The following is a 26,881-nucleotide window of genomic DNA, read 5'->3' on the forward strand; positions in this document are numbered from 1 at the left end:
AGGGTTGTTATGCTTCAAGTCTAGTCAGTATTAAATCCAAACATCTTCCAGAAATGCTATTTCCAAAGTAACAGAGATAAGAACAGGTGTCTCTTCTCGTGAAGTGTTATAAGTATGAGGAGGAAAAACATTTCACCCTGCTCCTTTCATGACACTGGGTTATACAATCAAACCACTAGAGCTCTTCAATCCACAATTTCTTAGTATCCTCCTATATATTTTCCAGGAATCCAAAATCTCTATTTCAGTCACCTGGAAGTAGGAATTCAAGGCTTCTTCTTGACCATGAACTTTAAATTAAATGGTAAATTAAAGCCAGAACTCCAGTTGGCAATGCACACTTAAAATTCTCACAGAAGCGACCTCTCATTTGAGGAGAAATATGTCTTTTGGATGTTGTCGAAGGAACATTTTGTCCACTGGGGCTCTCAGGATAACTTTTAAGCCTGGTTTCCAGAGCTCTGACAGAAGGCATTTCATTTTCTAGAGTGAGGGTTGTTTGGGTTTTTTTTAATGTGAATTGAATGTGAAGTCATCTTTGTGGCCTTCGAAGTATAAATAACACAAGATGTACAAAAGCTTACAAAGGGTAAGATAAGATGTGAGGTGGTTTGGAAAGGAAAAGATTCAGCACAAAGGCAACCTTTTCCTCCCAATCCCACAAGATTTCTGCTGGCTTGGCTTTGAGAGTAGCGTTTCTATTTTTACAGTCTTGAAATGTCTTCTTCTTAAGGATAATGACATGCCTGTTGGATGAAGCTAATATAAAAGCATGTGTTTTCACTGTGTTATGAAAAGCTGCTCCCCAACAAAGTCATAAACAAGTGGAAAAGAGAGAATCCTTGGAGGTGCAGGACTGGGATAGGAGCGTAGCTCAGCTACATGCTGATCATGTTACTTGGACAAATCATTAATTTAACCTCTTTGGTGCTTGATTCCTCTGTGAAAAAGGAGGCATTGGACTAGATCACAGATCTAGAACAAAAAAGAACCTCAGGGTTATCTAGTCCATCCATCCCATTTTACAGACAAAGAAACTGAGGCTCAGAGAGATTAAATGACTTGTCCAACTCTTAGAGGTAGTGTCAGTGGTAGAATTAGAACCCAGATCCTCAACAGACCAGAGGTCCTTACCCTTTTTCTGTGTCATAGACACCTTTGGCAGTCTGTGGAAGCCTATGCACTCCTCAGAACATTCATAAAACAAAATGCATAGGATTACAAAGGAAACCAAATTATGTTGAAATACAGCTATCAAAATCTTTAAAAAGCAGAGTTCAAGGACCCCAGGTTCAGTACTCCTACATGAGCACACAGTAATCTCATAGTGGATAGAATTCTGGACTAGGAGCGAGGAAGATATGAATCCAAATCCTGTTTACTAGTTGTATTGTCTTGGGCAAGTCCTTGACCTCCTCTGAAACCCTTAACTTCCTCATCATAATGCCCCATATACCCCATAATGCCCCATATTACCATGTATGTTATATGTACATACACGCATACCATGTGTATAATACTTATGTGTATATATACACACTATAAACATTACACTATATATATAGTGTATACTGTATACAGTATATTTCCATATTATATGTAATCATATATCTCAAGGGGTAGTTATGACCATCAAGCAAGAAATTTATAGCTATATATATAATTATATAAATATATAGTCGTATTCTATATATGTCTATAGTTATGCATGTGTATATATATATATATATACATGTATATATATTAAATCAGCTATTATTATTACTAAGGCCTCTTCCAGTTCTGAATTCTGTGATTCCTTCCAAAGGTGTTATACCTTTACAATTGTTTTGGGGTCCATGTATGGAGGAATAACATGAAACAAAATTCGCCTTCTTACCGCTTTGTCTTCTCCTACCCTTGACCTAGGCTAGGAGAAAGAGATAGACAAAACATTTATTAAGTACTTACTACGTATCAGGACCATCCTAACATGTTCACTAATATTAAAATTGTGTTCAAAACACTGGGTCACTCCAGACCTATTTGTTGAGAGGAACCATGATATAATCAAAGGAACATCCAACTAGGAGTCAGAAGATACGATTCGAATCCTGGCTCTGTCATTAAGATTTAGAACCCAAAGGAACATTTTAGGGACCATCTGGTCTAACCTCTTCATTTCACAGATGAGGTAACCAAGGCCCAGAGAGGCAAAGTGATTTGCCAGGTGACATAGTTGGGTACCATAAATGATAGAGCTGGAATTTGAACCCAGGTCTTCTAATTTAAAATCTGGTACACTTCCCACTTTATAACACTGTTATCTCCTTACCTAGCTTTTGTTTAACTAGCTTTGTGACCTTGGGAAAATCACCTAACCTCTCTGGTCCTGTTTCCCAACTCCCAAGTGAGGGAGATGGATGAGATCATTTCTAAGGCTCCTTCCACTCTTTATTTGATCCTAAACTAGTAAGAGACCACACACAACAAGACAATGGATAAATGGTCCCATTCAAATTTAGAATTTTTCAACAAATAAATATCCCAAATCCATTCTGCAATGACAAATTGACAGAGAGAGGTCCTAAAGTATCATTTGCTCCATTAGTGATTTCTGTAAACAGGCCATGGACAATGGAGATGGTTTTAGAACAGGGAGTGTATAGACACAGCCCTAAAGGAGAGGAATCATACATGATACATGAAACATGCTGGACATATGAAAAAATTACTATCTTGAAATAAACTGATCATAATTGCACCTAAATTTTAAGATCACAACATTAATATTTATATGTTTTTGTCCTTTTTTAGTAAGCTGAGAACAAGCAAATTTCTCATAGCAAAATATTTTATTCACAGGTATGCCTTGTTTTGCCAAACCCTAAAACAGAGAAATTGAAACAAATACTATATAAATTGGGGTGATTACCCTATAAAGGGTGGTGGCTTTTTGTTTTGTTTTATTTACTAAGATTTCTTTAGATAACAAATTTTCATGATTTTTAGGAGACCTATCAATCAAAGTGAGGTCTACCTGCAACCATATGAAGTAAAGAGCTAAGCAATTTAAACATCTAGTACTTTTCGAGGAAAATCTGACTTTTTAGAGTCCAGTTAGACCTGGTACTTCCTTCTAGAAATTCACTACAGGTGCTTACTCCGTTAATTTCCCATTACTGAAAGAAATAAACCAATGCCTACTGGAATAGGCTACAAGTGCAATTCCCTTTGAAGCACAGCTCAAACAGTCAGAACCCCAAACATAACTGTTGAGGGACAAATACAAAATGGCAGTTAAAGCCCTGCTTTACTAAACCAATATGACAACTAACTGAATGAACAATTTCTTTCACTGGAATATACAATAGTTTAAAGATACAAGTCCTTCCTTCCTGCCCTCCCCCATTTTTTCCCTACGAATTGCCTATACAAACTCAATTGGCTTTATTCTATGTAGATATAAGTTATAAGCATGTTTTAGCAGAAAATAAAAGTCAAGTAAAATTTTTAAAGAGAGATTAAAAAAAATCTATTCCACTGTAAATGGATTTCTAAAAGGCCTCTCTCTGATTTAAGGTATTTTAAACAAACCTCTAGAGAAAGGTCTGATGCAAACCTCTGGACAAGAAATAAAATCTTTTCCCAAAATACAAATGAAGTTCATTTTAATGTATCCTAAGTAGCCAGTCAAGTTTCATGTGTGTGTTACATGCTTCCCAATGAAATGAAGTCAGAGTAAATCATTTTAAATTGTATGATAAGCCTCATTTCCATCATGATTGAACAGAGGACTCTAGTTCAAGCCCGGGCATGGTTTGAAGCCCAGTCTAGTCCGTTGATACTGGTCAGGTGTCAGGCAAGTCAGCTAACTTCTCTGAGTCTCAATTTACTCAACTGTAAAATGAAAGTGTTAGACTAGATGGCTCTAAGGCCCCTTCCAACTCCAAAACTATGACCCAATCAATCAGTAAACATTTATTAAGAACTTACTATGGTGCCACAGACTAGAGATACAGACAAAAAAGTGACAATTCTTGCCCTCAAAGAAAACAACATATACCTTTATAAGAATATGCAAAATACAAAATGTTAAAGTAATTTTGTGAAACAAACAACTGAGAGTATCAAAAAAAGACTTCATGTGAAAAATGGCTTTTGAGCTGATACTTAAAGGATACTAGGTATTCTAAGAGGCTGAATTAAAGAGAGAATGCATTCCAGGCAGGGAGAACAGCCAATGCCAAGGCACAGAGGGGGAGAACATGTAGGAGGAACAGTTTAGCTGCACCGTAGTATATTGTGAAAGGGAGTAATTGTATTGCCACACCCAAAACCAGAACTTGAGAGCAACATGGATTTGACTGAAGAAAGATGGTAAACAAGACTTAGAATCAGAAGAATTGGAGACCTGACTACATGCCTGAGAACAAGTTCCACAGCCCCTGGGAGCTTCAGTTTACTTATTTACAAAATGGGAATAATAGCTGTGTTCCCTATCTCACCTGGGTTCAGGTCTGGCTGCTACTATATCCTGGCTGTTTAAGTCACTTAATTCCTCAGTGTCCTCAGGCAACTATTTGAACCAGTAAATTCTAGAACAAGTCAAAATTTGTATTGGTAGGGAGTTTCCTAAACCAAAGCTAACTAGATTACTCAGTAAAGACAGAATTGCGCTTGGAGTCAGGAAAATCTGATTTCAAATCTAAATTTAAACCTCAGACACTAGCTATATAACTAGCAAGTCATTTAACCCTGTTTGCCTCAGTTTCCTCATCTGGAAAATGAGCTGGAGAAGGAATAAATCACTCCAGTGTCTTTGCCAAGAAAATCTCAAATGGGGTCATGGAGAGTTGGACTCAACTGAACAGAAAATTCTTAAATTAAAGAAATAATAGAATTAGTATTAAAAAGAAAAAAAAACATTATCAGGATTGAATGAGATAATCCATGCCAAGTACTTTACAAACCCTAAAAGTACTGTATAAATGTCAGCTGTCTTTAGATGAATGGAAAATCTTATGAGTTCTGGTCATTAGATGAATGGAAAATCTTATGAGTTCTGGGTAGGTACCTGAAAAAAATTGCCACCTAAATGAATTCTTCTCTTTGGGATTTAAAGACTTTCACAATCTGACTCCAGGCTACCTTTCCAGGATTACTACATATTACTTCCCTTGATACACTCAACATTCCAGCCAAAATGCCTTACTACTTGTGCCTCATAACTAACATTCCATCTCCCATCTCCACTTTATATGGATGGTCTCCCATGCCTGGAATGTCCTCCCTCCTCATCTCCACCTCCTAGAATACCCAGTTCCTTTCAAAGCAGAGCTCAAGAGTACCACTTACTACAAGAGACTTTTCCTTAACTCTCCCAAACTACTTACTAATCCCCCCACCACTGAAATTAATTTGTATTTAATATGTATGTTTTTTATACATAGTTACATATATACACATTGTTTATCCTGATAAAAAAATTTCCTTGAGGGCAAGAACTTTCTGGTTTTATGGTGGGGTTTTTTAATTGTATCTCAATACAATCTGGCACATAGTAGGCTCTTAATAAATGCGTGAGTGATTCCTTGACTAGACCACACAGCAAAGATCTGGTTCTCTGGATATATAGGTAGGTTATTCCTCCACCTTCACCGGGTGCATGACTCAGTTTGGCTTGGAAGTAGGGTAACTACCATAAATGGAAGAATCCAGTCTAATACATAACTGAGCCCTTTGGACATCTCTTTAAAAAGTACTCTCCTCATAATAAACCTGTGAGGTAGGGAATGCAACTATTACCCCATTTTATAGATGAGAAAGCTGAGGTTCCCAGGAAACCATAGGACTTGTCCTTAGTCTTGCAGCCAGGTCTTGAATCTCCAGTTCTCTCTAAGTCTGTACTCCCACTGTCCCTAAACTTAGCCTATAATAGCAAACAGTTAAAAGCATACTTCAGGCTCAACTCAGGGCCCTTAGCATATTTAAATCAACTCTGGAGGTAATAAATTTGAATTTAAATAAGACTGGAATGGGAGATAGTTTAAAATTCTTGAGGAAAATCCCAAACTTTAATTAGGGCCCTATTACAACTTGGTTTCCTGGAGATAGAGCCCCTTTTAAGAGTAAAAATATAAGAAACAGGTTTTTTTCAGCCATAATCATATTGCCTACATTAAATAGTTTCTCCTAAATGTAATATTCAGGTCTTGGGAAAATAAAGGCTAGATTTTAGGATGGTCTATGCTTTTCTAGAGCTGGCTATATAGTGTTTCAGGGATCTTTTCAGATCACACATCTTTTTGGCTATTTTGGCAAGGAATGGAAAATACTTTTCTGAAAAATGTTTCCATTTTAAGAAGTAATTGTTTCCCTTTCCCAAGATGAACTAATCCTTAATAACAACAATAAGTAGCATTCTTGGTGTACTTCATATACATACTTCATAATCATGTGAGGTAGGTTCTACTGGTTTTATAGATGGGGAAACTGAAACTCAGAGCAGTTAATTGGCTTGACCATGGTCACACAGCTAGTAAATATCAAAAGCAGCATTTTAACCTAGAACTTGCTTGACTCTCAAACCAGTATCCCACTGTGACATTCTGGTTATCAACCTGAGGTATTATAAACAGCCATACATGTCAATCTATCAGGCCCTTAGGAAGAATTGTCTGGTTTTGATCTCTAAACCCAGACTTATTGCAGCCAAGGAAAATTACCACTACTGCCCCTTAAATCTAATGGTTTTTCCTCTGGAAAAAAGAAAGTTCTATAAGACATGCTAGGCCCATGGCTTCCCAGGGATCAAATGAAACTAACGAGTGTCTGAGGCATGATCCTGAGTAGGATGCAAAATGAGGCAGTCAGGCAAATAATCACAAATTAAACTTGGAAGCAGTCACAGAAGCTGGGCACAACACTAGATTGAAGGTGAATTACGCCTGCCATCATGGACTCCCCCAACTGGCCTTGCTCTCCTAGCAATCTGCTCACAGCTCATTAGGTCAAACACCAGGGGTGTGAAGCAATTTAGCAACGCTTGTCTTGGTTAAACTCATTTCTTTTCTTGAAGCTCGAGCTCTGTTTAAGTAACAAGGGCAAATGATTGTATTTCAAGCCAAGGGGAGCAGGGAATGAATGAATGGGGAGGTGTATTGAAATGAGAGGCTTTTCCGCTATTCTTTCTTTGCTAAGGCTCAGAATGTTTCTACACAGCTGCTGCAGAACAATGGTTTTGAAAGCTATGGAGGGGAAACTGACAGCACAGGCCCTCAACCTAGGCTCTCTATTATGTGACAGTATTTTTACCAGCTTCTGCACAGTGCTAGTGTAAGTCACACCCCTGGCAGATTAAAAAAGGATTGTCACAGTGAAGGGGAAGGGCGGGAATAACAATTGTGGGCCTTCCTGATCTTAGAAAATGTGGGTTCAAATCCTGTCTCTGCCACTTATTACCTGTGTGACCTTAGACAAATGATGTTACCTCTTTGGGCCTCAGTTTCCTTATCTCTAAAAAAAAAAAAAATTTAATGGATTAGATGATCTCTAACTTCTAGTTCTAAAGTTATGATTGAAGTAAGTAAATATCCCAGATGGAGTGGATGTCTTCCTTCTAGCCCTCATTATATATTCATTGGAAAGGACAGTGGCCATGAGCACTGAATTCATTAACTTTGTGGCCAGGGGATGGCAACCTGACAAGAATCTACCTAAACCCAGTAACCTTTCTTGCAGCCTGTGTAGAAACAGTCAAGCACCCAACCCCAAAGCTGCTTGGTACATTAAGTATGTATTTGGTCCTGGTACCAGGACTCCATTTTTGAAAAATTCATGGACAAGTATTATTTTCTCCACCTTAACACCTGGCCCTCTCTAAAAGCAAAACCAAACCCAAACACAGGAAGCATGTGAAGCTCCAGTAGAGGTTATAAAGTCTGAGGATATAGAAGCATCCTTACAAACAATAGAGCTGAATGAAGAAGAAGCTATAAGTCCTGAGCCTGCCCCAGCCAAGCCCAACGCAGAAGAAACCAAACCACGGAAAACAAACCTGAGGCTGTTTTTCAGACAACTGGTAAGCAATCAGCTCTGTCTAACACGAGAGTAAGCCTATCCTCATCATTCAAATGAGGGAAATGGCCAAAAGAGATTAGCGACTATGGTCCCTTTGTTTAATCAGTCTAGAATAGCAAGAATATAAAAAAATAATACATTTGATATGAATGAAAAGGTGTGCTGTGCTATTACCAGCCCAACAAAGGCCTTAAATAGTGTAACTCAAACTAAAAGTAAATCAGTCCGGGTCTGATTGAGTCTGCACAGTAAATGCAAAGGGGTCTTTGGTCTAATTATAGTTTAATATGAAATAACTATCTCACTTCATGCTATTCCTTTTTTTCTGGAATTTTTGAGAATGCAGTCCTTTCACTGGATCACCTTGTTAAGGAAACAGTAAACAAGCATTTATTTATGACAAAGCACCTACTATGCACCAGGTATCAGGTTTGGCACCAAAGATACAAAAGCAAACCCATGAAAAGAGAATAGTCCCTGTCCTCAAGAAGCTTACATTCTATTAAGGTGACAATGTGCATTTACATAAGTATACACAGAATGAATATAAAATAATTCGTTGACAAAGCACGTGCCAATAAGAGTCGAGCAGTGTTGATAATGACTGTTCTGGGAAAACTGACAAGAATCATTTTCTTTCATCATTGGATTCTTGTGCTCTTTGTCCCAGTGTGCTTCAGTCTGTGATGGTTAGCTCAGATGTTTAAAGCTTGCTGTTCATTGTTAGAAGTTTCCTCTGTGGTTTGAGACTGAGGGATCTGGGTCAGGGTTAAGGATTTACAAGCCGAAAACATCCTTTTCCCTGCTTCCTACGACACCGAATCACAGAATCCAAAATTGGAACAGGTCTGAGAGGTCATCAAGACCAATCTATAATTATCCAAGAATTCCCTTGTACACCCTCCTCAACAAGTCTTTATCCCAGGCCTTTACTCAAAGGCCTTTCATGAGGGATGGACTCACGCATTCCACTTCTGCATTAAGCTAATAGCTAAGCAGTTTGCCCTGACATTGACTCAAAATTGGCCTCTGCATGTTCCATCCTTTGCTTTTACTTCTATGCCCAAAAAGAAAAAAATTATTTTTACTACTTCTTCCAAATGATAGCTCTTCAAATATTTGAAGACAACTATCATTTCCTTGTTAAGTTTTCTTTTCTCAGGGTTAAACAGCAAGACAGCATTATTCTTAAGATGTGAAAACTAAACTTCTGAGATGTTTGATGATTTATAGTCATAGATTTTAGGATGATAGCTTGGAAGGATTGTTAGACTTGGAATTCAAATGAAATTTGAACAAACTGAATTTTGAAAATTCAGATTTCAACTTAGGTTCAAATTCCAGATCTGACACGTTGGGACAAGTATGATTAGTTTATGTGGCCATGGGGAAGCACTTAATAAAGAATGTCATTTTACAGAAGAGGAAATTGAGACTGAAAGAGGAATTAAGTGTCTTGCCTAGGGACACACAGTTAGTAAATGTCTGAGGCTGAACTGGAACTCAAGTTTTCCTGACTCCAAGTCCAGCACTTTAATGGGTTTTCTGTGTACCATACCATCTGGTCATGAGGAGACAGAATAAGAATATGGATGACTGTAGTACAAAACTACTTTCCATTGATGTAAAAATTCACAGTGTCTGTACTTTGGATGGTCATGAGGTATCACCTTCTCTAAAAACCAGCAATTATTTGTTATTCTGTCTGGTGTGTGTGTGTGTCTGTGTGTGTGTCTGTGTGTGTGTGTCTGTGTGTACTGAGCAGGATTAAAAATTGAGCTATCTACCCAAGCCCTCCTCAAATTTCTCTGAACAAGTAATAATAGCTGAATTATTATAGTCCTCTTGTCTCAAAATTATTTATGTAAATAAATGTCATCTTCCTCTCTGTGTTCCCTCCCTATTAAACTATGGTCTCCTTCAAGGTAGACTCTGGTTCTAACGTCATTTTTTTGTATCCTCAGTGCCTGTAATTGTCCTTTGCACATAGTACATATTTAATAAGTATTTGTGGAATTTTAATTCAAATTGTAAGACTGGAGATCTTATAAGAAGCTAGACTGGTAGCCTGAATCCTCCATAATCTTAGTGCCTTCCATATATCTCATTTCTACACAGTTGTTTGCATGCTATGTGTTGCCTTGCCTATAGATTGTGTCCTTGAAAGCAGAGACTGTTTTTGCCCTTCTTTGTATCTTCAGCATTTAGCACAATGTCTTATACAGAGTAGGTATTTCATAAATGCTAGTTGACTGACTATGATTCACCTTAATTCCTCAATCATTATCAATGAAGTAATGTGACTCATATCCGAGGAAAAGGATTTCAGTAATGCATCCTAAACATCATGCTGTTGAAAGATGTCTTCCACATAATAACAATAACAAGTAATGAATCAAATTAAAAATATAGATATAACCTTGATTCTCTTTTATTTCTGAACTGAAATATTTCATAACTCTAGTTAGTCTCAGCTACAATTGAGACTCTGTGGTTATTTCTAACTTGATGGAACGTAAGCTTCTCAAGAGCAAATAGTTTCATTTTGTCTTGGGATTCCCAGCACCCAGCACAGTGTCTAGCACAGACTAGATACTTAATTGTTGAACTTGTTGATTAATTGAACTCAAAGATCTTATTTATACTGCTAGCCCAGGAAGACAATCAATTGATCAACAAGCATTTATTAGGAAAAGCCCTTCTCAACCTAATCTTTTCCTGATAATGTATATTTTCTTTTCTTTTCTAGCTCTATCAATCTTACGTCTCTGTTCCCAAACTATACCAATCCTAGCCTTCTAACTGTACTTCAGACATCACCATCCTTGGACCCTCACCTCCTTCTCCCACTGCACATATGCACAGAAAATTACATAGAATAATGAATGAATGAATGAATAAGCATTAATAAGTTCCAGCTATGTGGTAGATACTGGAAAGACAAAGACAAAAGGAAAGTGGTCCCTTAGAGACCTCACAATGTAGTAGGGAAGGGAGAGAAAAAGAGGTCCATGCAAAGTGCTTTTTGAACTTTAAAATGCTATATAAATATTAGTTATTATTGGTATATGCAAAACAGATTCAATTATATATTATTTTTTGCTATTATTATTTTTATTAGTAAGGTTATATCCAACCCCTTCATTTTACTACCCTGCAGAATAACAGGGGTCCTTTCGGATGACAGAACAACCAATTTTCTCCCTGGGACTAGAAAGAGACTATTTTTCATGGATAGGAAGCTCTTTGGAAAGTCTTAGTTTATATGATTTTGAAGGGAAGGGACTACTAGCAAGAAGTATCTGAAAAGTCCTCATGTAGAAAATCTTGATTGAGCCAAACCTTGAAGCAAACAAGGAATTCTCAGAGGCAGGTGAGGAGGTATCACATTCCAGGCATGAAGACAGGAGAGGGAGCGTCACATTTAAGGAGCAGTATGATGTAACCAAAAACAACATCACAAGTCCATTAGACACTGCATGGCAACTAGATTTATTAAAAAAGAAATGAAATGCATGTGTAACTTTATGTAAGCTTGCTTCTTTATAAAATTGGACAAGGAGAGAAGGAGAAAAAGAAATCTCCACCTAAATGGGAGTGACAGGGGAGGAGAAATCATGAATAGCTACAATGGCAAAAGCAGCCTTCTTTTGCCTTGGGAACTGCTAGACTACAGAGATAGAGTGGTCTGTTTATCTACATGAGTACCAACTTCACAAGCAGTTTCCCAACCTGGCACAGACGGACTGGTGCCAGTCTTGAGTCCCAAGGACACACAGGGAGTCCAGCCTGGGACTCAAACAACAAATTATGTCAGCTCAGGGCAGGCTTCATCCTTGACACATTCAGAGCCTCCTGCATATTCTGGGTCCAGTATTTCTGGAAAACATGGCAACTCAAAAAGACAATTTCAGAGGACCCCTTAATAAAGGCTAGTTTGGCTAAATGGTAGTGTGCATGAAAGCAAAATATGTATACTAATAATGAATATATAATAAGTCTAGAAAAGTAGGTTGGGCAATGCCAAACAGAAAGATAAAATTTGGTCAAAGTAATAGGAGAGTTTTTTGAATAGGAGAGTAACCTGGTCAGATCTGTGCTTTAGGAAAATCACTTGGGCAACCATGTGTGGCATGGACTCAAATGGGGAGATACTTGTGATGAAGAAACCAATGAGGAGTGAAACAGTGAAAGTAAAAGGTGATGAGGATCTAAACAAGGTTGGTAACTATGTGAGTAGAGGTGTTGGGGAGAAAGAAATTACAAGATCTAGCAACAGGTTAGAGATGTCAGGAGAGGTAGAATACGGATTCAAGGATTACATAGAGATTTCAAGTCTGGATGACTAGAAAGTAGTTCCTTTGGCAAAAATAGGGAAATTTGGTAGAGGGGCAGATTTAGGGAAAAGGTGATTAGTTCTGTTTTGGACATGTTGAGTTTGAGCTCAGAGGAGAGAAAGAATATATATTTTGTGTGTGTGTGTGTGTGTATGTGTGTGTGTAAGATATATATGCATATTTACATATACACACACATATATTTGCATACATACATATTCTCATTAATTATCCTTTCTAAAATTTTAAGTCCTTTAAACTGAGAAAGAGAGATTGGAGATTTCTTATGAATCTGCTAAAGGTCTCAAAATAGGACCATTAGAGATCTTTTCCTGATTCTAAAAAAATAGACCAGGGAGAGACCATTAAATGGAATTTTAAGAAATAAGAAAATTTGCAGAACAGGCAAGCGTCTAAACTTTGTCAAATTAAATAAAGTGGCTAGGTCTACAAGCTACCATTACATTTCACAGCACTGCTACAAGACAACCAAAATGGTAGATATTGTTAAAATAAATAGTGATCAGGTCATGGGGTAATAATGAGACTGTATGAAACTTGCTGGCTGGCTACTCTGGGTGAGGCTGAGATCAACTCCTTCCCCCAACAGTAGGATAAATAACCTCTTGCTGTGGTTCTTTTGTGGCTAAACAACCGAATGTTTTAAACTTGTTTGATATTTTGAGCAGAATATGATTAGAAACTGCTTGTAGGAGAAGAGAAAACCTCAATGCCAAGTATTTTATTTTTGTCATTTTTTAATTTCTCCCTCTCATTTTCTTAGTATATCTAGCTTCTGAACTTCTTTCCTATCCTTCCAATTAGTCCTTGTATGAAATCTATTCCTGATAGGGTAATAATTACCTGAGTTGCTTTAAATGGATTTTTTTTCATGGATTTTGGGAACAAAGGACAATAAAAGTAAGATGGTTCCAGACTGGGAAGGGCCTTGAATACCAGACCAAGGAGTTTGAACTTTATTGAGTAAGCATTAGAGGCCTGGCAAGGAATCTGGGCAAGAAATACTACAAGTAGATCTATGCCCAAGAGAGATTGATCTGCAGTGAGGTGAAGGATGGACCAGGGATTGATGGTTGAGAGACTGGGAAAGGAAAAAAAATGTTTATTTGGAAAGATCAGTTAGCAGTCAGGCTATAATTCAAACAGATGGCAATAAGGGTTTACACTGGGTGGTGGCAGTGGGAGTGAAAAAGAGGGGTCAGACTTGTAGGCATTGTGAAAATAAAAACATGAAGATGGAGTTGGAATTGTACTGTTTCCAATGCACCGTGATTTATTATATGTCATATGCCACAATATCTCTTTTCCTTAGAACCTCTAGTTGTATGCCAACCATTGCCTCAGTCCTAAATAAAGATTTTCATTGCATATGAACCTTAGTTTTAGGTAAGTCTTTAAAAAATCAGCTGAAGAGATAGTCCTGTTGATTCCATGGAATCTACCCAAACTCCTGAAAATTAAAAAAAAAAAAGCATCATCTCTTCCCCATCCCCTTTTTGGAATTCCCAACATTTGTATGCAACTGGAAGCGGTTAATGTCACAAATTATCATCACTATTTCTCAAACCCTAGACAAAGGATACACTTTTCAAAATGTTCTATCTTAAGTCAATACCAGAATCCCAAGAAAGACTATTTGGAGGGAAATTAATAGAATGCATAAAAGATTGTGTGTTTTTTTAAACATTTATTATTAACAAACAGGCTTACCTTTACACCATAGTTTTATTCTGCAGGTCAGATACTAAGATATCAAGAAAATTTTTCAGGACAAATTAGTTTCCAAGACCTAGTCAATGACCCACTTTTTGAACCCAGTTTCCTTTTCAACTAACTTTTGCATTCATTTAAAAGAATATGAGCTCACCACTAACTTTAGGCATTTTCAACTGGAATGTTAAATATCTGAAAATTGTCTATGGAGGATAATACTATTAAATTCTTCAGAGTATCAGAGGATAGGAATGCAAGACACTTTTATAGCAATGTAAAAATGATCTCATTATTACCCAGCTTTTGAATGGAACTGATTAGGCTAAATCCTACAATTAAAATACAGACTGACCAGAATTTCTCCCTTGTCTTGGCACTTTTCCACTACCATGAATAAAAAAGATAATTGATTTGATCTTTAAATAAATTAATATGAACTAGACATTTTGGAAGTTGTTAGTTTTTAACTAGTAGCCCTGATAATGGAGAAAAATAATCTAAAGATAGAGTAGGAAATAGTTGTTTTTTGCCATGATCCTTTATGTCCCAGGCAAACTCTAATTCTCCTGATCTGTCTCCAGTAAAAGGATGAAGGTCAAAGAAATGCATCATAGGATTAGTAATACTGCACAGATGATTTCAAGTTTCACCCTCTCTTCTGAACTCCAGATCCACATCACAGATTTAGTATATGACACCTATACTGAAACATCCTACGGATGCCTCAAACTCACATGTCCCAAACTAAGCTTTATTCACTTTCCCCCTAAATACACACCTCCTTAATTTCCCAATTTCTGTTTCTGGTTAACCTGATAAAGACCCAGTGAGGAAGACCCTCCACAATCTAGAACTACGTCATCATTGTCCTTTTTTCCTAATTGGCTAATAAAATCCATTCTTAAAAATCCATTTAAAGCAACTCAAGCAATCATTACCCTATCAGGAATAGGTGCCATACAAGGACTAGCTGAGTGCAACCGTGTGTCTGAGTACAACCATCTGTCTGAATTATTGCCTGGCTGCTAAGGGATCTTTCCAAATGTAAACTTTCTCCACCCACCCCTACCCCCCTTCAACCACAAGTGAATCATCCTTCATGTCACTGCAGATTAATCTCCCATAGGCTCAATACCACCCCTCCCAGGTCTCTGTTAACCTGATAAGATTAACCTGATCTTCTATATTCTTAATCATAGAGTTCTATCTTTGACTCATCAGTATTCCTCCCCTCTTATATCCAATTAGTAACTAAGTCTGGGCTCTCCAAGTCTGTACCATCTCTCACTTTTACCCCTTCCTCTCTCTTCTCATAGCTTCCTCCTTCCTATAGGTTCTGATTTCCATTCACCTGGACCATTGCAATAGCTTCCTAAACAAATCTTCCCATGTTTTCTTCCCACCCCTCTACTTACTTCACCACTGTGTCAGAATAATCTTTCTTAAGCCTAGGTTTAGAAATGTCATTCTTTTGCCCAAACTTACGCAATGGCTCCCTCTTATCTACTGAACAAAACCAAAACTCCTTTACCTGGCAATAAAAATATTCTGTAATTTGACACTACCCTCTCTTTCTGGCTTTATCTCATTTTACTCCACACTGTAACTAAACTGGATAATTTGCTGACCTCTAAGCAGGCATTTGGGTAGCTAAGTGGTGCATTGGATAGAGCACCAGCCCGGGAGTCAGGAGGACCTGAGTTCAAACACAGTCTCAGACACTTACTAGCTATATGACCCTGGGTAAGTCTTTGAACCCTGTTTGCCTCAGTTTTCTCATCCGTAAAATGAGCTGGAGAAGGATATGGAAAACCACTCGAGTATCTTTGCCAAGAAACCCCAAATGGGGTTATGGAGGGTTGGAAATGACTCTACAACAAGCATGTATTTGACTTTTTGGCTTCTGCGCCTTTTTTTATAATGGCCTCTATACCTGAAATGTTCTCTCTCTTCCTTTTTGCCTATTGAATTCCAGCCTTTAAATCCAAAATTAGATGTCATTTCCTGAAAGTTCTAAGGTTTCTTCCAGTTCAAAATCTAAGGTCCTTTGGCCCTTCCTTGATCCTTTGGGTGATACCTCCATCAAACCTCACATAGTTTGCTTTACATTTCTCTGATGCACTTATAAAATACTGTGTGTATTATGCAGTTATTGTCATTTGTCCTATCCTAGAACTGGATCATAAGCTAAATGAGAACCTCAACCTCGTCTTACTTAAACTTAATACCTTCTCCATTTCCCAGTACTCAGATGTGTACAATCGGTATTTAATAAACTGAAGCCTGAATGACTGAATCAATGAATGCGCGGATGCATGAATGAGGCATCTTAACTCATTCTTACATTCAGGAGCCAGTTTACCCTTGAATCTATTGATCTTTAAATGGCTGGTAGAAGAGAGTAATCATAGAAAAAAATGGTGAAACTCTATATTTTTCTATTTGACCAAGAATTGAGATTTCTTTTTTAAGTGAGAAAGCTCTTTTGCAGGTCGTTAATATCTGCTTTCTCTAAACTAACCTAGACAAGATCTGTATATGATTAATATAGGTGTAACCTCAATCCAAGTGATTCCCTGAGATTATAAGAAACATGAAACATATAAGTGAGATTAAAGCTCATATCACTGGGTTTTTAGCTGATACCAAAATGTAAGAGTTAAACAAAAATGACATGAATAGCTCTCTTTAAAAGAAAGAATATTATTTTCTACAAAAGGGAAAACTGGTTTCTATGTAACTACTGAAATTAGTATTTTCATTAATAGTAAATTTATTTTGTGTGGATCTCTTCATGGTGAGGCAGTGAGTCATAGAGACCCGGCCTCAAAGCTAGAAAGACCTGGGTTCAAGTCCTGCATTTGACACATATTGGTGTGCAACTCTGGATATCAACAACAACCATAATAACCCTAATTACTAGAATTTAGAAAACCTTTAAAATTAACAATGCTTTTATTTGAACTTAGGTCTTCTTAACTCCGGGTCCAGGTGTCATACAAGTCACTTAGGCTCTTAGTAATCAAAGTAATCAAAGAAAGTCTCTAAAAATATAAATTACAGTGTCAGTTCATGGGCATTTATTAAGTGTTTGCTATGTGCTAGGCACTGCAGTAAATTCTGGTGATAAGATGAAAGGCAAAAAAACAAAGTCAAAAAGAGCTGATATTCAAATGGGGGGAGAAAACATACAAACAACTATGTACAAACCGGATATGTTCCATGTAAATGGAAACTTGTATTAGAGGAAGGGACCACGGAACACCTCCTGAAGATGATATTTGAGAAGAGGCTTGAAGGAAGTCAGGGAAGATGCTGGCCTGTATTGATAAAAAGGGTTTTCTCCTGGCACTGGGAGAGGGAGTTTCCTTATCTGGAAATTCCCTATACCGATGAAATGACAGGGTTAGTTCTAATATCTTCTTCATATGCCATCCACATTTCCCAAATGGCTTTATTTATGAGGATGTGGGATCATATCCTACGTAGGACTTTGGAATGCATTTGAATGTGGAGAAGTCTAATGTAAGACATAGATTCAAAGTTAAATAAAAGCATGAACCATGAAAATCATGGGCTGCATCAGCAAAAGGCCAGGGTCTCCCACTGCCTCCTGGGCCATCTCCAGTCATGCTGATGAATATCTGGTCACTGGATTCAGATGGCTCTGGAGCAGAAGTGAGGCTGGTGAGCTGCACAGCCCTCCCTCACTCAAAACAAAGTCAAATGCAAGGTATGTCATCATTTCTCTGATGGCATGGTCTCCTTTGGCAGCAAAGGACGAACACAACTAAAAGAGGTCAACTAGTATTTCAATACTCTCAAGAAAATCTGTGCCAGTGGGGGACAGTTCAGAGTATACTCTGGTTAAAGATTCCTTTTTCCGCTTTCAAACCAGTTCCTATTTTTCATAGAAGACAATCTTGATTATGGGGCATAAATAGGCAGCTCATAAGAAGACTCTCTGAGACCCTCACATTCCTACCTGCAAGTCAGTCATATCTTCTGGTCTCCATCAATCAAAAATTATTTATCAAGGGACTACCTTGTTTAGTTTCCTACTATATATGTATATATGTATGTATGTATGTACATATATATACATATATGTATATATATTTTTAAGCACTCTTTACTAGGGGAAAACAACAACAAAAACCCAAGAAAAATAGGATGCTTCAAAGTGGCTGCTTTTGTTTTCTTCTTTTCCAGCCCAGTACTCAATATCAAGGAGTATTTTAGGGTAAGAGTATGGTTGCCCTTCATGACCACTAGCATCCCTTAGAGCTAATGCTGGATATATTGTAGGAACAGGCAAGGACTTAGAACCATAAGGAATCTTAGAGATCACCTAACTATCCATCACTTTAGCTAAGCCCTTATTATTAATGGATTCTTCCAAACTAATTAGAGGGCAGCCCAGGCAAGGAACAAGGAAGATGGTTCTTGCCTCCACTTCTACTTTGTCCTCACTTCATCTTCTGTTGGAACAAAGATTGACACCTGTACACTGTCACCATTCTGAAATAAAAGAAGGTTAATCACTGGGGCATCCATTTGTTGTGAACAAGGTCCCCATTTGGGGACTTCTATGTAAGTCTGCTAAGACATTAATCTATTGTGTAGCTAGTTCAAAAGCATATGTTTCTGAAAATACAAAAAATAAAGTATATGCTTTCTTACCAAACTTCTTAGGCATTTAATCAAAAACCTGTTCTGAAAAGAAGTAGATTGTCAAGGACAAAATCTATTTAAAGAGCACTTATCAGTCTCTCTGGTCAGTTCAATCAGTCAGTTGTGATACCAATGAGCTCAAGGTTATAGATCCAAAAACTTAACCTATATAGAGATAAGTAAATATAAGACTACAAGGTAAATTGAGCACAGGAATGACATTAAAAGCAAGGAGGCAAGGATCAGAGAAGTGTTAATAGATGGGATAGTAGATGCCTGAGCCCATCTTGGAAGGAAGATATAGATTCTGAGATTTGATAACGAGGAAGGAGTGTATTACTGGTATGGAAGGCCATCTATGAGAAAGCGTGGAAGAAGGAGATGGAATACTACATTCTGGGAACAACAAATAGTCTAGCTTGGTTTGAATATAGTTTGTGAAGGGGAGTGATATAAAATAAGTCTGGAAAGATGTTAGTGTTAGATTGTGCAGAGCCTTAAATGTCAGGCAAAGGTGACTGTATTTTATACTAGAGGGAATAGAGAGTCATTCACAGTCCTTGAGCAAGAGTGATGATGGTCAAACATGCTGAAGGGAGATACTGGAAATGGAGATCAATTTGGGTGCTATAATAGGCCATTGGAAGGTGATTAGAAAATAGGACACAGGTAGAAGTGATGTTATGACAGTAAAATAGACAAGACTACCGAAAAAAATAACACAAAGCTAGCGATTACAGGTTAGCAACACCATGTTCATGGTCAAAGAACAGCTCATCTTTGTTCATTCCTACTGTTAATCAAAAAAAAGACTTCAGTTGTAGGGATCTATACAGGTATTTTTGTATTTTACATGTTGTGTACAGAAAGGGCTAGACCAGAGAAATTAATCAATCTATGGTTACAGGTGACACAAATATCAGTACATCTCATGAATAAATATATGTTTTCCCCTGACTTTTACTTTCTCTCAGCTCAAAAATAGACAAGGAAACTTAAATCTAAGTTTCTAGATATTCTCTCCTTTTCTCAATATTGGTGTACTTGTGGTAGCCAAAAAGGTCAATAACTATTTGTTGTTTTAGTCAATGAGAGATGTTGGAGACTTCCCCAGTTCAGAAGAAGTCAATGGGAAAGATTCTGATGGTCAAGTAAGTAAATTGGTTTGGTGTGGGCTCAAATGAAGGGTTTTTTTCAATCAAATGAACTATGGTGGTGTGCTTAGCTGAAGATTATTTCCAATCATTGTTTTCAAGTCACATAACCTTGGTCATAGGAACTGTAAGATTTTAGATCTGGAAAAGTAACTTTGAGGTAATCTAGACTAGAAATTCTTAACCTGGGGGTCTCTACATTTGATTCTTCTTTTAAAAATATTTTTATATTTCTGTTTCAATATAATTGATGTCCTTTGCAATCCTATATTTTCTGTTTTATGGTTTTTTAAAACATTATTCTGAGAGGGGCTCCACTGGCTTCATCACCTTGTCAAAGGGGTCCATCACACAAAAAAAGGTTAGCAACTCCTCATCTAGTCTTAACATCTCTGTCTATAAACAAGGAAACTGAGACCAAGATCAAAGGAATTGACTAAGATCATACGGGGAGAAGGTAGCAGATTTCCAAGTCTTTTGACTCCAAATCCAGTGTTCTTCCCACACTATCCTGGCACTGCCCATTGACAAATATTTACTGTATACCTACCTTTGTAGACACTAAGGGGAATCAGAGATCGCCATTGTATCCCATTCTCAGAGAATTTATGATCTATTTTAATATTTTACTTTGTCCATCTACATGTAAAAACAATTCTTAACCTTCATTCCTTACAACTTGGATCCAAATTTTCTCCCACTCTTCCGCCCCTCCTCCATCATTGAGAAGGCAAGCAATTTGATAAAGGTTACACATGTTCAATCACATAAAACTTAGTTCCAAAAGAAAATACAGACAAAAAAAGTAAAAAACAGTATGTTTTGATCTGTATTCAGATTCCATCAGTTCTTTTCCTGGAGGTAGAAAGTATTTTTCATGCTAGATCCTTCAGAATTATCTTGGATCTTTGTATTGCTGGGAAGAGCTAAGTCATTCGCAATTGATCATCCTTACATTACTTGTGTGCAATGTTGTGGTTCTGCTAGCTTCACTTTGTATCAGTTCATGTAAGTCTTTCCCTGTTTTTTTGAAACCACCCTGCTCATCATTTCTTATAGCACAACAGTATTCCATCACAATCATATACTACAACTTATTCAGCCATTCCCCGATTGAGAATTTATAACTTAATCAGGGAGATAAAACTAACCCTTAGGAAACAATGACTAGAAGACTGTAAGTACTATTGGTAAGTGTAGAAAAAGGTCTATATGGTCCAAAAGAATGAGAGAACAAAGTGCTTTGGTATACAGCTGCAGTAGACTACAGAGAACAGAATAAACCAAAAAGGATTTTCTTTGAGTCTTCCTACACATGACTTTCAATTCATAATTAGACTAGGTGCTAGGCTTGGAGGTAGAAAGATCTGTGTTCAAAGCCAGCCTCATATCTATCTGCTTCAAGTTTCTTCATCTATAAAATGGAGATAATAATAGCACCAGGGTTATCCTGATGATCAAATGAGATATTTGTAAGGCCCTTAGCACCTTACCTGTCATACAATAGGCAATTAATAAATGTTTGTTCCCTTTCCCAAAATATGTAATTGTTTTTAGTTCCATTGATTCAGTTGTGCCTGACTCTTAGTGACCCCCTTTGGGGTTTTCTTGGCAAACATATTGGAATGATTTGTCATTTCCTTCTCCAACTCATGTTACATATGAGGAAACTAAGGCAAGGAGGGTTAAGCGACTTGCCCTGGATCATACAGTAAATAAATGTCTGAGGCCAGTTTTGAATTCAGGTGCTCTATCCTAACTTTCCCTCCCCCTAAAATAAATTAAATTAAATATATCTAGTTTATACTTAATTTCTCCCTAATATAAGTTAAATTCAATATAAAATAGATATTAATTAAAGAAATTTAAGATAAATTTTTTTACTCATTGTAACCTTATTATTCAGAATTCATCATAATGTGAGAAATTGTATATTTTATGCAGTCTATGAAAAAAATTTGCTAAGCAAATTATGAGTGTAAATGTAATCTCAAGGGGAAGATTCTCAGGTATAAGAAAACAAATTGCTTTCAGAGCATTTCAAAAGTATCATTTGCATTCAATTACCAGGGTAACTGAATCATTTCTGAATAATTAAGAAATCATTCTTAAAGCAGAATCACAGAATCTCAAAGTTGGAAGACACCCCAGAGGCTATCCATTCCAACCCCTTCCTGGATTAAAAAAAAAAAAGGTCTACAGGACCCTTCCTTCACAAGTGGTTCTCCAACCTTTGTTTAAAGACTTCTAGTAGGGGAAATACCCTCCCTCCTAAGGCAGCTAGGTGGTAGATAGAGTGCTGGACCTGGAATTTGGAAGTCCTGAATTCAAATCCAGCCTCAGACACTTCTGAATTATATGACCCTGGGCAAGTCACTTAACCTCTGTTTGCCTCAGTTTCCTCAATTGTAAAATGATAATAATAGCACCTACCTCCCAGGGTTATTGTGAGGATCAAATGAGATAACATTTGTAAAGCACTTAGCACAGTGTCGGGACTACAGTAAGTACTTAATAAATGCTTGTTGCCTTTCTAAGGCAGTCCATTCAATTTTCAAGCTTACATTTGCCTCATCACAATTTTCTCCCATTGTTCTTAGTTCTGCCCTTTATGGTCAAGAACATGTTCAATAACTTTCCTCAAACCCTTTCAGACAGCTATCATGACCTCCCCCTGCCCCTAGTCTTCTCTTCTCCAGCTAAATCTGCCCAGTTCCCTAGCAACACAACAGTGCTTTAATCAATTACTTTTTGATAGGCTGGTTCCTGTCATTATACATATTTGAAAAGAAAACTATTTTTAAAATATTTAATTCATTCTTTCCCCTGAATGGGATGGGAACCATGCCCCATTTGGTGGTCTGGAGAAGTCTACTCTCAATGCTTTTAAATACCTAAAGAATTACAAAGGAGCCCAAAGGCCTATAAAACTGTGCATACATACCTTTTGATCCAACAATACCATTTCTAGGGCGGTATTCCAAAGAGATCAAGGAAAAGGACCCACATGTACAAAAATATTTATAACAGCTCTTTTTGTAGTGGCAAAGAATTGGAAAATGAGGGAATTTCCATCAATTGGGGAAATGGCTGAACAAGTTGTAGTATATGAATATAATGGAATACTATTGTGCTACAAGAAATGATGAGCAGACAGATTTCAAAAAAAACCTGGAAAGACTTCTATAAACTGACGCTGAGTGAAATGAGCAAAACCAGGAGAACACTGTGCACAGTAACTGCAACATTGTGCAGTGACAGACTTTGATAGATAGAGTTACATCTTCTCAGCAATGCAATGATCCCAATGCAAGACAATCCCAAAAGACTCATCATGGAGAATACTATCCACATCCAAAGAAAGAACTATGGAGTATGAACGCAGATTAAAGTATACTACTCTTTCTTTTTTTCTTACAGTTTTTCCCTTTTGTTCTGATTCTTTTTTCACAACATGACTAATATGAAATATATTTAATATAACTATTCATGTGTAGCCTATATCAGATTACTTGCTGTCTTGGGGAGGCGAGAAAAGAAGGAGGGAGAAAAAAATTGGAATTCAAAATCTCATAAAAGTGAGTGTTTAAAACTATCTTTACATGTAATTGGAAAAAAATAAAATACTATTAAGTTGGGGGGGGAAGAATTACAAAGGAAACCAATTATATTGAAATAAAGATATAATTTTTTTCCCATCTAAATTCACTGACCCCTATCAGGTTTAGCACACCTGCTTTGTTGGAACCTCCCTAAGTCCATATCAGCCTTTCCAGCAGAGGGTACTTCTCATGCTACACTATGGATAATTCTTGAACCTGAATTAGCTGTGAAGGACACCTCATTTCTTTTAAAGCAATGACTATCCTCTCTCCCAACAGCAATTAGGTGGCTCCATAGAGCACAGGGTGCTGGGCCTGGAGTCAGGAAGACTCATCTTGAATTCAAATGCAGACACTTACTAGCTGTGTGACCCTGGACAAGTCACTTAACCCTGTTTGTCTCAGTTTCCTCCTCTGAAAATAAACTGGCAAAGGAAATAGCAAACCACTCTAGTATCTCAGCCAAGAAAATCCCAAATGAGGTCACAAAGAGTCACTGCCCCTGAAAGGACTAAACAACCACATCCTCTCTCCCAAAGGCCAGCTTAGGTTGAGGAAGATGATTAATTTGCACAACAAAGTCGTTTCCATTATTAAATAAGCAAATGCCTTTGAAAAATCTTACAACAGAGATTAACTTAAACTGCTTTAGACAATTAACAGTACTAGTCTAAGGGTCAGTAGAGATTTGCTGATTAAACTGATCGTAAAGAACACAAACTTCAGCAATGCTCAACAAAGTGATAGAATTCAGGATGTATGTACTTATTTTACAGGAAGACACAGACATTTTGTTTCTCTTCCTGTTTCTTGTTCTTTCAAAGGTTAAACGACTAGTAAAATGCCTCTCTCTGCTTGTATAATGGGACATTGTCTCAAACTCAAAGATGCCTGACTCCGGTTACTTTATTCTGTTCATCCAAAAAAAAAAGGAATTTGGAATAGTTGTGCTCAGTATTTAAGGTCTTTTGAAACTGACTAGCAAATATACTACCACAAAATTTCCTTCTGTCTGTCCTATTCTGTTTCTGAATTTTGAATATTTGAGATCTCCCAGTTTACAAAGCTTAAATCACGCTTTAAATGTCAGTAATTATTATTATACTGTATGGAGCATGACATAATACTTCTATTAGTGGGAAGAGTATGGCCATTTTTCACTGATTCTCTGTAGTCTCGATTGGAAACCCACTTAACCAATTAATGCCTCAACTGCTCTGCATGTGAAATGGGGGCACAAGTATATCCATTAGATAGTTTTTAATTGCTCCCCTAAATCACAAGCAGTGAACAATCATCTAAGATCATAGATTCAAAGCTAGAAAAGATTTTGAGAGATCATCTGCTCCAACTTCTACTTCATAGAAAAGGTTTTCTGAGGCCCAATGAGGTAAACTAAATAACTTGCCTAATTGAAAACCCAGGTCTTCTGAGACCATATGTAGTTGTCTTTCCATTATCCTGCAGTGAAACTCACTGTCTTAAAAACATTCAGATAAGTCACCCGAAAGTTGATTTATCTGGGAAAACCATGCTCCATGATTATTTAACTAGCTTTACCATGAAGGTATCAGAGAAGACAGAATTTGAATCATACTGTCCTAAAGTCCAAGCCACTGGAACAATCTCTAAAGATCATCTTTGGGATAATTTGCTGACAATTACTTAACAAATATTCAATTTACATATCCAAGAAGACTGTTAAGATGTCCTTTATTTGACCAATCAGAGAAAAAATGATATTCTTCTGATATCACTCTGGTGGGAATCCAAACAATTGGCAACTGGAAGCTCTTGGCTGATTTTTACCACTAGAATCATTTACTATATTTCCTTGATTACAAGCAAATAGGCATTTTCACGTGTTTTATTTTTTTTCTTTTTGTTTTCAATTCCAAATTCTTTCTCCTTTCCCCTCCCACATATTGAGACGGCAAGAAATTTTATATCCATTATGCACATGAAATCATGTAAAACACATTTCCATATTAGCAATGTTTCCTGGAAGTGGGGAAAAGCAAGAAAAAGAAAAAATGTGCTTCAGTCTACACTCAGAATCCATCAGTTCTCTCTCTGGAGGTGGCTAGTTCTTTTTCATCATGAGTCCTTTGGAATTGCTGGGGACCGATGTATTGATCAGTTATGAAGTCTGTTGGTTATCAATACAATATTGCTGTTATTATACGGTGTGGTTGTTCTGCCCACTTCACTTTCCATCAGTTCAATAAGTCTTCGCGAGTTTTTCTTAAGCCATTCCCTTTATCACTTCTTATAGCACAATAGTATTCCATCACATTCATATACCATAACTTATTCAGACATGGCTCACTTGATATGCATTCCCTCAGTTTCCAATTTTTTTTGCTACCATAAAAAGCACTGCTATCAATAGTTTTGTATGTATATAGGTCCTTTTCCTTTCTTTTTTTTAAATCTCATTGGGGTATATAATTAGTAGTGGTATTGCTGAGTCAAAGGGTGTGCAGAGCTTTATAGCCCTTTGGGCATAGTTCCAAATTGCTCCCTAGAATGGTTGGTTTATTTTAATATGGAAAGTTTATTTTCTTCCCAGTGTAGGGTGGCTTTTGACTATGTATTATACCCCATTCCCCATTTTCCATTTTATTTCCAGCTTGTTCAAGATTACTTGATACAAATAACTCCAATTATACTATCATGGAAAATTGAAAATTTTCTCTCCAATCAAGGGAAGAAAAATCTTTATAATGAAATCCTAGGTCCAGAATCCTTTGGTGGATGTTGCTTCACTAATAATTATAGCACTTCTAAAGTTAGAAGGCCAACTGGTGTGTGTGTGTGTGTGTGTGTGTGTGTGTGTGTGTGTGTGTGTGTGTGTGTGTGTGTGTGTGTGTGGTGATGGTGGTGATAAGATCAGATCTAATCATTCTGATCCAATTAATTTGAATAGCTGGTGATGGGAAATCCTCTTTGTTCACTTTCCTGGGCTGTTGTCAATCTTCATTTTCCAGAAGACTGTAGTATTCTCCATCAGACTCTATACTTGCCAATTAAAACATGGGTCAATTAAAAACAATAGATGGTGATACAGTGAATAGAGTGTTGAGCCTGGAGTCAGGAAGATTTGAATTCAGATTATCCTCTGATATGTATGAGGTACTAGTTGTGTGTCCCTGTCACTTAACCTCTGTTTGCCTCAGTTTCCTCATCTGTAAAATAGGGATAATAATAGTAGTTATTTCCAAGGGTTGTTGGTAATTGTAAATGAGGTAATTGTAAAGCACTCAGTACAGTACCTGCCATGTAATAAACACTTTGTAATGTTAGCTGTTATTATTGT

General features: G+C 37.1%; 1 protein-coding gene across 22 annotated transcripts in view; it reads left to right on the top strand.

Moving 5' to 3' along the window:
* BCAS1 (brain enriched myelin associated protein 1) overlaps window positions 1-26,881 on the top strand; it is a 154,036-nt gene that overhangs the window by 113,229 nt on the left and 13,926 nt on the right. For 6 of the 22 annotated variants that reach the window (XM_072633502.1, XM_072633511.1, XM_072633506.1 and 3 more), the window contains 2 exons: window positions 7,868-8,062; window positions 19,892-19,957. The exons of 4 other annotated variants lie outside the window; for them this stretch is intronic. In XM_072633502.1, coding sequence (XP_072489603.1) covers window positions 7,868-8,062; window positions 19,892-19,957 — 261 coding nt within the window. The remainder of the gene's footprint in view (window positions 1-7,867; window positions 8,063-19,891; window positions 19,958-26,881) is intronic. 12 more of the 22 variants (XM_072633503.1, XM_072633513.1, XM_072633507.1 and 9 more) reach the window with 4 other exon arrangements.

The sequence above is a fragment of the Notamacropus eugenii genome, chromosome 1, assembly GCF_028372415.1.
Source record: "Notamacropus eugenii isolate mMacEug1 chromosome 1, mMacEug1.pri_v2, whole genome shotgun sequence".
Classification (NCBI taxonomy): domain Eukaryota; kingdom Metazoa; phylum Chordata; class Mammalia; order Diprotodontia; family Macropodidae; genus Notamacropus; species Notamacropus eugenii.